This window comes from Eurypyga helias, unplaced genomic scaffold, assembly GCF_000690775.1.
Source record: "Eurypyga helias isolate BGI_N326 unplaced genomic scaffold, ASM69077v1 scaffold35690, whole genome shotgun sequence".
Lineage (NCBI taxonomy): Eukaryota > Metazoa > Chordata > Aves > Eurypygiformes > Eurypygidae > Eurypyga > Eurypyga helias.
The window spans coordinates 930-11,230 of NW_010228232.1; the positions used below are offsets into that span (position 1 = coordinate 930).

Here is a 10,301-nt window from a genome sequence, read left to right on the forward strand (position 1 = left end):
ATGCTCTTCTTTTAGCTACACTAGCCACAGCTTTCCACTCCAGAGAGATTCCAATACTTATTTTTAGTCCCTGGGTTTGGCATTACTGAACATCAAGGGAGTTCCACTGCTGTACATTAAAGGAATATTTCTCTTATTATTTGCTGTTTTAGTAGACCACAGTAATTAGGTGAGAGCCACTGTGGTCTCTTGGGGAGACAGGAATGAGATTTTTAAAAAGCTTTTGAATACAGGTGTATTTGATAATGTCCTGTATATGAATAATTCATGTAGTTGGTTGAGTGCTTATGCTTTTTCCAGGAAAATGTTGTCTTTCAGTGCTTGTGGATAGAGTGGAAGAGACATGAGAAGAGATGAAAAAGGTGCACGAAAACAATATAAATGTATTCTTAGGTAGTGACCAAGAACCCCTTAAAAAACCCATGAGTTATACTTTGGATTTTTTTTTGGGGGGTGCATGAGTAGTTTATTAGGAAGGGACATCTTTGACTGGTCTCTGTTCCAATGCCAAAGTTGTGCTTATTTTGTGTCACAAACTTCTCAAAGGGATCCTGGGAAAGAGCTTTTTGTGCATCCAGTTTGTATCTACAGCATTCCTCAGAACGCAGAGGTGACTGGTGACACTGTTAAAAGCAGACGTATGTTGGAAAACTGGTGTCAGTACTAGGCCATTCTTCTGTTACTGCAGATAAAATCCAGGATCCTGCTTCTCATGCCTCTTCAGACTGCTGCTTGGCTGACAGAAGTCTCTGCAGTATAAGTAGCTTTGAAACAGCTCCTTCAGAAGTTTGGTACCTTTTCGGTTTTCTGTCTTTTAGTCTCACTTCTCGTTGTCTGTAGTTACATCTGAAAGAGGTGACTTGAACAAAAGTAAGATTTATCACAATGAGAAATTGGATTTAAAATAAATGGTTTCTTCAAGACTCTTACACCATTATTTTTCATGACTCACTCTGGATCCTGCATTCTCAAGTCTGCTGTTTCACCGCCGAGAGAAAAGTGGGACTTGCAGCTTTCTGAACGTAGGCCTCTAGAGTATGACTTTGGTAATCAGTTTTGTCCAGTTACCTGCATTTACATCCAGGTGTTAGTTTACCCTTTTTGTAATAAAACAAACATTCCTGTAGGTGCAATTCCTTTTAAAAATGATTTTTCAAAGGCTCCGTGACGTCAGTTCAGCCTTTCACAGGTCACTTGAATCTTCTGGTTTGTCAGACCTCTTCCTAGAATTCCTTCATCAATTTTTCTTCGTGTAGAATCAAGAATTACAAGTGTCTGTCCTGACTTGCTGACAAAATGCAGTAACATCCGTCCTTGATTTTGGAATTTTCAGTGCAGCAGCTACAGTAGACAGAGCATGAGATGATCACCGCATAGAACCTTTGTGCATCTTGTATTGACCTTTACATGTCTGGCAGCCAGCTAGCCATGAACGGGACTTGTTGATCGTGATAGTAAACCCCTGCTGAAATGGTTTGTGTTAAATCTTGTGCATGCCGGAACTCCGCACAGTTATTCCCGAGCCATCAGACTGGCTGTGCTTGCAGTAGGATACTGTAAAATCAGGTTTCTAGTGAAAGTGATGGGTCACCCTTTTCTGTTTTATCTGTACATATTACTGAGATATTCCATTAATTCCAGCTGTAAGCTTATTGTGTGGGAAATGTAACTATTTTTGTATGTAGAGTAACTGGGGGAGGGAAATTTAATTTGTGATTAAGGAGACAACATAATTATATGCTTTATGATCCATTTTTATACAGAAATGTGGATGACTAGAGACCTCTACTGACTTGTAAACAAAACTGTTGTAGTTGAATATTTTACAGAATTTGTCAAAAGCTAATGTATTTATTTATTTATTTTAAGGAACTCCATGTTGGTGTTGTTTATGCCAGAACATAGTAAGCAAGGCAAATTAACTCCAGCCTTGTGTAAACTTTTAATTGGCCAACAAGATGCAACTGGGCATGAATTCCAGGTGGCTTTGGAAATGAAAGAGAACTGAGCTCTGAGGGGGAAGCTGAACGTGATGACGGCCTGGTCCATGGTAGGGAAGCTGAAAATGGAGAAGAGGCGCTCCAGAGAAGACAGAAATGTGGAACAAGATGCTGGGGAATGCAGTGCTGAATCTGAGGAATGGACGAGCTCAGAAAGTGAACCTGAGCAACCATACTTCAGAAGCAGCTGTAGCAATACTCAGTGGAGAGAAAAGGAGGTTTCCACTAAACCGCATCGGCCGCTCTGTCGGTCCCCTTGTTTGGATCGCCCAAGTTTTTCACAGAGCAGTATCACACAAGACTTGAAGCTGGACGAATGCAAAACAAATTTGGACAAGGAATACCAAGCTAAAATGGATTTTGCTTTAAAGCTTGGGTATGCAGGAGATCAGATCCAGGCTGTACTGAATAAATTGGGAGCAGATGCACTCATCAATGATGTTCTGGCAGAGCTTGTGAGACTTGGCAACAAAAGTGAGTCAGAGGGACAAAGCAGTGCCAGCAGTACCACTAGTACCCTGGTGCCAAGAGGCCCTTGCCCAAAGGAAATGGCAAGCCCTGAACTGTCACTTGAAGATGAAGTTGTGGATAACAGTGATAACTTGAGGCCAGTTGTCATCGATGGAAGCAATGTGGCTATGAGGTGGGTGTCTCTGTCACAACATTTGAAAAGAATAAATCACTGAGATGTTTATGAGAAAAATCAGTATTGATGGCAGAGCTGCTTTAAGTCATGTAGTATGTTTATGCTGATAATACATCTTCTTAATGGACTCCTTAGTCCAGGCTTTTAATTATGCTGTTCCTTCTTTGTTTATCATGCTAATTCCCTTCCCCTCCTTTTCAAACCAAGTTCTCCCCTCAAATCTTTTGTTCTAGCAGTCTAGCTGTAGCGTGCTTTTGTGTGTCTGGGTTTAAGTTTTTGAAGTCCCTAAACAATGTTGAAAATTATTTTTCTGTAATGCCAGAGGCAACCAAATAAGGGAGGAAAACTTTCTGAAATGACACGCAGTGTACACCGACAGGCTCAGGGTATCTGAGCTCCTGCCGATCGGAGCTGCTCAGAGTTGAAAGCCGTTTAGCTGGGTCAGTACAGGGCCACGCAGGAGCTGACCTGCGCAGCTGCGGTGCTTTTCATTTCGGGGGGTGGGGGTGTGTGTGTCCACATGTGCACCTGACTGCATGGGTCAACACCTGGCTCCAGGTATCTGCCCCGTGCCACTTGCGAGCACGCCTGTAGCATACATGGGTCAGCGAGCCAATGAATTGTTTAGCACTGAGAAAGTAGGGTTTCCTATGAGGGAGTTCTTTACACCGTCTGTTGAGTCATCAGCGATACCAAGATTTCCTAGGGTTGTGTCTGCACAGTGGATTTCCTTTAGTATTAGCTCTCTGCTCTAAAAAAACCTGTGATCTGAATTTTTTTTTCAATGTATTAAAAAAATTCTGGTTTTTATTGGTGTATTGAGTACTCAGTTTTGAAATGCATAAATCCCCAAAACCCTCTAAGAGTATTTTATATATGGGATTTCAGGGTGCCAGTTGTGGGTACATCAGTCTAAAAGATATTTCTGTAAAGCAAGGTCAACAATATTGGATTTAACTTTTTTCTCTCCTTGTTTTCTGTGCCTGTTGAATTTGCATTCTCTACACTGCTTGAGTTACTCCTGAGCACAGCGTAGCAGCAACCAGAGAAAAGTCTGCGTGTACTCTTACTACCGCATACTCTTAGAACTGCTGCCCTGTTTACTGAATATCTCAAGTTGAAAGGGACCCGTAAGGGTTATTGCGTCCAATTCATAACAAAATGCATATGCATCTGAAAATTTAGAAGGATACTGAATTCTGTAAAATCTAAAATGTACGACTATATACAGAAAAATGCTTTAGCAGCATTGCAGCATCTGTATTCAAGTAGCAAGGATTTGGACGACGCTGATGTTACACAGATTGTGTTAGATCTGTCTGCCCTTGGCCTGTTTCAGCGTTGCTGTCGGTAACGGTCTGAGCCCAGAAGAGCACGCATCTTGCTGCGGTCCAGCAATCTGTGATGGTGTTCTGTGGGAATAACAACAACACTGAAGGGCAGTTTTGGATGATAATCCACAGTATAAAGACAATTTTAATAACATGCAAATCTTAATTATGCAGCATCTGCTCAACAGACTGAGAATATCTAAAAAGTTCAAGGGTTATACACTTCTGCTAAAAATCCTGCACTTACTGATGATGCAAATGGAGGCCTTGTCTTTACAGTAAAATGCATGTGTTGTAACTGAAAGGTGGCTATATATGGAAAATGGTAGTATTTCCATTTTCAGTATTGAAATTTTCTTGAAGTAAACGGTTTGGGGGATGCTACAGGAACTAGCAGCTTGGAAGAGGATGGGGCAGCAGCCAGATGCCGCCATGGGTACAGCTGCCTTAAGTGGTGGAGGAGTTCCTAGCATTAGGTAGCGCCACAGAGCCTCCTCAATTGCAGCCAACTGCACGGGCTGCCGTAGCAGTCCTCTTCACTGCCTCCTGCCCAGCACAGCTGCCTGGGCTCCTTGTGGGTGTTTGCCAAGTGTCACCAGTGCGCACGGCCTCCCCTGCTCCATGAGCAGCCTGGCACCCTCCCTGCCCCGGCCACTGAACTGCTTCTTCCTCGTGAGGATCTGTCTCCTCAGCACAGCATTGCTCATGTCATTCAGGTGGCACCTTAGCAATGGATGGAATGATTCCAAGGGATTAATTTTCTTCACAAATTAATGTAGAAGTCTCTTCAGAAATGACTGGTAGGTGCCAGACTAACTGGGCAGCATCACCCCCAACACAACCAATTAAAAATTGCAGCTGTGTTGAGAAAGGGGAAAATGGAATTAATACATTTTGAAGAGTGCACCAAGGAGCAGAGCGCTGGCTTCTCAGTCTACCCTTTTCAAATGTGACTGTAGAAGTAGTTCGCTGTGCTAGCCCAAGTGAGGTGTAACAGAGCATCTTGCTTAGGGGTTGGGTTTTTGGGGGTGCTTCTTAGTGAAAAGGGTGGGCCAATTTTTTTCCTCAAGTAGTTACAATATTAATTGAAAAGAACCAGAACCCTTAGTTTTTATTATTCAGTTATATGGTGTAGCAGTAATAGATGTACTGTGATATTCAGACAATGAAAACGTTGGCTTGAATCCAAATATGAAATTCAGCCATAAAGGAAAGATCTGTGTAGACTGACTACTAAGGATATTGCAATTATATGTCATCATCTTCTCTTCTATATTGTGCTTGTGTATTATTCAGGCGTTCCTAAACTACTTCTTGAGAGGATTTAAAACCCATGTGGTAGACTGAGTAAGATTCATAATTAAGACTCTACTTAGTTTCTATTGAACTTCTAAATAATTTATTTCTTCCTTTGCAGAAACTTCTTAGGGCATTAAAAAAAATTAAAACCCTTTACCTGAATTCTGTGCTATTTTAGAGACTCTTGTGTGTTTAAGAAAACAAATTTTTGATGGAGGCGGGGCTTAAACTTTGAAGATACTTCTTTCCCTTAAAGAGAAAACATCCTAACAAAGGATGCAGAGCATTTCGTTTCAGAGAAACATTTTTCATCTAGATGTTTAAAAAGCACCTGTCAGCCATGACAGCCAGCAGTTACTTTATTCCTGTTTCGTTAACAATAACTTTTTAAGGTACTATGTAAGGTAAGCTCAATTTGTTGGGGAAATTGATGTTTTCCATTAGCTTAGCTAATGAAAAATGAAAAAGCAGAAAAGCTTTGGGTTTGCTTTTGGAATAGGGAATTTTCACCGTTTCTAGAGTCTTAATTAGCAGCGCTGCTGTAATCTGATGGCTGCAGACAGCTGTCTTTTTGCAGTTAGATAAACTGGTCTAATGAGAAGCTTTACCTGTTTTTACAGACTTCCTTTCCCTTATAGCTTTAGGCCATGGCAACTTCAGAAGGGGGAAAAAAAAAAAACCAAAACACAAAAAAACCCCACCACAACAAAAACCAGACCCAAATGTAACTTCTGTCCTTGCTGTTTCTACATCTTTTGCATGTTCTTCAGCCATGGGAATAAAGAAGGATTTTCCTGTCGGGGAATTCAACTTGCTGTTGACTGGTTTCTGGAAAAAGGACATAAAGATATCACTGTGTTTGTACCCGCGTGGAGAAAAGAACAGTCTCGGCCTGATGCACCCATTACAGGTAAGGGATCAAGATTTTCTTTGACCCCTTGGTTAAAAAGAAAAAAAAGCATTGCATGAAGACCCAACCGTGTTGTCGCTGTGATGGGCACTCCACACTGGGCTTTGAACGTGATGACACTGCACTCAGCTGTTTCTTTGAATACACAGCAGTTTCACTGGGGAGCAAACAAGCATTTCACTATCTGCACCCGTAAGCTACTATGTTTTTGTAACATTGCTGGATTCTTTCAACACTACTGGGAAGTAGTAGTCATAGTTTTCCCTTTAGCAAATGTTGTTAAGCATATAGGGACTGATTCTTAGTTGCTGGGTGAGCATAAAGCAAATAATACCAGGTCAGGGACTCATTTAGTAGGATTATCTGGAACAGTGAAGAGGCAGCATGTGTTTTGACCCATAGAAAGTACTTGTGTTTTCCTCCAGGCTAACAAGAAGGCTACTGTGATACAATAACAACCGAGCTCTTGATGTGTTCAGAAAAACTGAGAGCATGTGGTTGTTTACAGAGTAGAGCGAAGAGTTATGAAGCTTAAATATTGAATATTTACCCAGTTCTTTGAAACCTCAGAAACAGAATGGCACTCTGCATCTGGGTGTTTTTTCATGGCGATAGCATATGAACATAACTACAAAATACTTGGTGAGAAAAGAGGGCAAGAAGTTTCATATTTCTGAGGCTGCAGTTCTTTCTTTTAAAACTTTTTAAAAAGCTGCTCAAATGAAATTATTTTACAGATCAAGAAATCTTACGTAAACTGGAGAAAGAAAAAATTCTTGTTTTCACCCCATCTCGAAGAGTTCAGGGAAGAAGAGTAGTTTGCTATGATGATCGATTCATAGTAAAACTTGCTTTTGACTCAGATGGCATCATTGTGTCAAATGACAACTATCGGGATCTTCAGAATGAGAAACCAGAATGGAAGAAGTTCATAGAGGAGCGGCTGCTCATGTATTCTTTTGTGAATGACAAGTAAGTTTGGGGATTTTCTTCAGAAGTAGGACAATTTGCTGATGCAGAATCCTCAGTAAAAACTGAAATTCACATTTCATTTCTTCTCCTTAGATTTATGCCTCCTGATGATCCTTTAGGACGCCATGGTCCAAGCCTTGAAAATTTCTTAAGGAAAAGGCCAGTTATTCCTGAACATAAGAAACAACCGTGTCCTTACGGTAAGTGCCTAAATCAGATTAATTTGTTGTATCCAGAAGTAGGTGAAGCAAGCAATTAATTAACATCTTGCCATTACTGAAAAAAGGCCATTTCTCGTGTTGCCATCCAAGCACTATATCCATTCTTATACCCTTCATCCACATATTAATAAAAACAATGCAGCAGAAAATTAAGGATTACCAGATACAACTTGTGGATAACACAGCTTTTTGCTGTTGTCTTTTGGTTTGTATTTAAGGAGGGAGATTCCGAACTATACGAACTGTGTTAGAGCTGTTTGTTTTACATAGCACTGAGTATGTTGTCAGTATTTGAATGATGAGCCGGTAGGAAGAAAAGTGGTGTGTCTTGTCCTTGATGCCATCAGTCTTGCCCAGACACATGTACCTGGATACAGGTAGCAGACCCTGTGACTGCCTGTATACACAATACATATATAATTATTCCAGAGGGGTTTAATATAGAAACAGAATATAGACATATTACTACTGGGAAGTGGTGAAAGATGTAAAGAAAAAAAGAGAGCAGCTGGTGGTATTGATTAGTTTTGGTTTATTTAACCTGAAAACACTTTTCTTCCAGGTAAAAAGTGCACCTATGGGCACAAATGTAAATATTACCACCCAGAACGGGCAAACCAGCCTCAAAGGTCAGTAGCGGATGAGCTTCGAATAAGTGCCAAATTATCTGCTGTGAAAACTATGAGTGAGGGAGCCTTGGCCAAATGTGGCACAGGGCCGTCCAGCTCCAAAGGAGAAATCAGTTCTGAAGTGAAACGCATTGCCCCAAAACGTCAGTCAGATCCAAGCATTAGATCAGTAGCTGTGGAGCCTGAGGAAAAGTTATCAGTAGCCCGGAAGTCGGAGGCCAGCTCTGTCCCGTCTCTGGTTTCTGCATTAAGTGTACCAACGCTCCCTCCACCAAAAAGCCATGCAGCTGGTGCATTAAATACTCGTTCTGCAAGCAGTCCGGTGCCAGGTTCCTCACAGTTCATGCATCAGAAATCCTCACTGGAACATATGTCCAGTGTGCAATATCCTCCTATACTAGTCACCAATAGCCATGGCACCTCAGTTAGCTATACTGACCAGTATCCCAAGTACGAATCACTGGGGGACCATGGCTATTATTCCTTACTCAGTGATTTCTCCAACTTGAGCATAAGTAGTATCCGTAACACAGATTATTACGGGGCTGATATGGACCAGGGGATGTATTCTAGAAACTCAAGCCCTTGTCCTGACAATTGCTTAAGCCATACAAGTAATGATTCTTATTCCTCTTACAATGACTTGTATCTGGGTGTAGCAGATGCCAGTCCAGAAGACAATGTGAAGATCCACAGACTGCCATCGCAAAATCGTCTTCAGCCTTTTTCCCATGGTTACCATGAAGCCTTAAATAGAGTTCAGAGTTACGGAACTGAAGAGCCTAAGCAATCCCTTCGCAAACAGTCAGTTTCCCACTTAGGCCTGCATGCCCAGCATCCCGTTGTTGGAGCACGGTCCAGTTGTCCAGGAGAATACCCTGTGCCTCAGAATGTTCATCCGTCAGCTGCACAACCAAGCCGTGCCTTGGTCATGACGCGAATGGACAGTATTTCCGACTCACGGCTTTATGAAAGTAACCCTACGAGGCAGAGGAGACCACCTCTCTGTCGGGAGCAGCATGCTAGTTGGGATCCATTACCGTGCGCATCCGACTCCTATGCGTACCACTCCTATCCACTGAGTAACAACCTCATGCAGCCGTGTTATGAGCCTGTAATGGTAAGAAGCATGCCTGAGAAGATGGAGCAGCTCTGGAGGAATCCCTGGATCGGGATATGTGGTGAGCCACGGGAACCACATATCATCCCAGAACATCAGTATCAAACATACAAGAATCTCTGCAATATTTTCCCTCCAGGCATTGTTCTTTCAGTGATGGAGAAGAATCCTCACATGACAGATGCACAGCAGCTGGCAGCTATGATTGTTGCCAAATTAAGAACAGGGCGTTAGAGCGTTACAGCCTCGCTTGGATGAATGAAACTATACAGCACGTAGGACCTGGAGGGCGACTTAAGTGAAGAAGGAAGGGGCCAAGCTATTGTCAATGTTTTCTACTAAGATAGTATGAAATTCTGTACACAGTAGCAATCGTATATATGCTGAGGCACTGTATAAGAGTTGACTGTATTGTAAATTTTAAGATTTTAAATATAGGGATTTTTAATTAGTATTTTGCAGGAAATGCATACCTTGCTGCATGGATAGCTCATTACGAACTACACTGTCACAGTCAGAGTTCAAAGCTGTTACTACGAAATTATTGTTCGCAATTATATTGCATGTATTAGTGTACACTTTCAATTTGCTTATAAACACCTAATCGGCCTTCAGAGAAATGCTCTGTACACGCCCAGATGACTCTTAGGGTTTCAGCTTTGGCATTTGGCACTGCCTACAGGCATACTAAATATTGAAGAAAAAGTAAACTCAGCACAAATTGCTCAATTTGTAGAAGGAAAGACTGATTTCAGCTTTCGAATGTCAATATTGTTGTTGCTACTTAAATTTCAAAACTGCTCCCCGAGCGTCTGAGTATCTGTTACGCTGTCCAGCACGTTGGCTCCATCCAACAGAAGCCAAAGGCTGTATTAAATCAGGACCAATCCATGAGGGAGTGGGAAGGCGTACGCGCCATCCAGTAAACTGGAAGCTGACTGTAGCGTCTCTCGCCAGAACGGCCTCTCGGCTGTGCAGCCAGCGGCTGCCGGCCCGGCTGGAGCTGTCGGCCTTAGGAAAGCTGCTCGGCCCGGGCAGCGGAGCGGGAGGTTACCCGGGAGGTACAGCCCTCCCTGCGGGGGCGGGGGGTGCCTGAGAGCCGAACCTGCTGGAGGAGGGGGAAGGCTGCTTCTTGGAAGAGATGCTACAGTTTGGGTCAGAGCTGGCCCGGTC

The 10,301-nt window shown here is 42.4% G+C and overlaps 1 protein-coding gene across 1 annotated transcript; it reads left to right on the forward strand.

The window, feature by feature from the left end:
• Positions 1 to 2,032: 2,032 nt before the first annotated feature.
• On the forward strand, positions 2,033 to 9,362 carry ZC3H12B (zinc finger CCCH-type containing 12B). Its single transcript, XM_010158814.1, has 5 exons — positions 2,033 to 2,643; positions 6,047 to 6,186; positions 6,924 to 7,158; positions 7,252 to 7,358; positions 7,942 to 9,362. The coding sequence occupies exons 1-5, from the start codon at positions 2,033 to 2,035 to the stop codon at positions 9,360 to 9,362; spliced, it is 2,514 nt and encodes an 837-aa protein (XP_010157116.1).
• Positions 9,363 to 10,301: the final 939 nt, after the last annotated feature.

Bases quoted from the DNA above. Each gene is read 5' to 3' on its own strand.
- ZC3H12B (XM_010158814.1), top strand. From the start codon at position 2,033: ATGACGGCCTGGTCCATGGTAGGGAAGCTGAAAATGGAGAAGAGGCGC. The intron at 6,187-6,923 runs GTAAGGGATCAA...ATTATTTTACAG, and splicing joins GCCTGATGCACCCATTACAG to ATCAAGAAATCTTACGTAAA. The intron at 7,359-7,941 runs GTAAGTGCCTAA...CTTTTCTTCCAG, and splicing joins GAAACAACCGTGTCCTTACG to GTAAAAAGTGCACCTATGGG.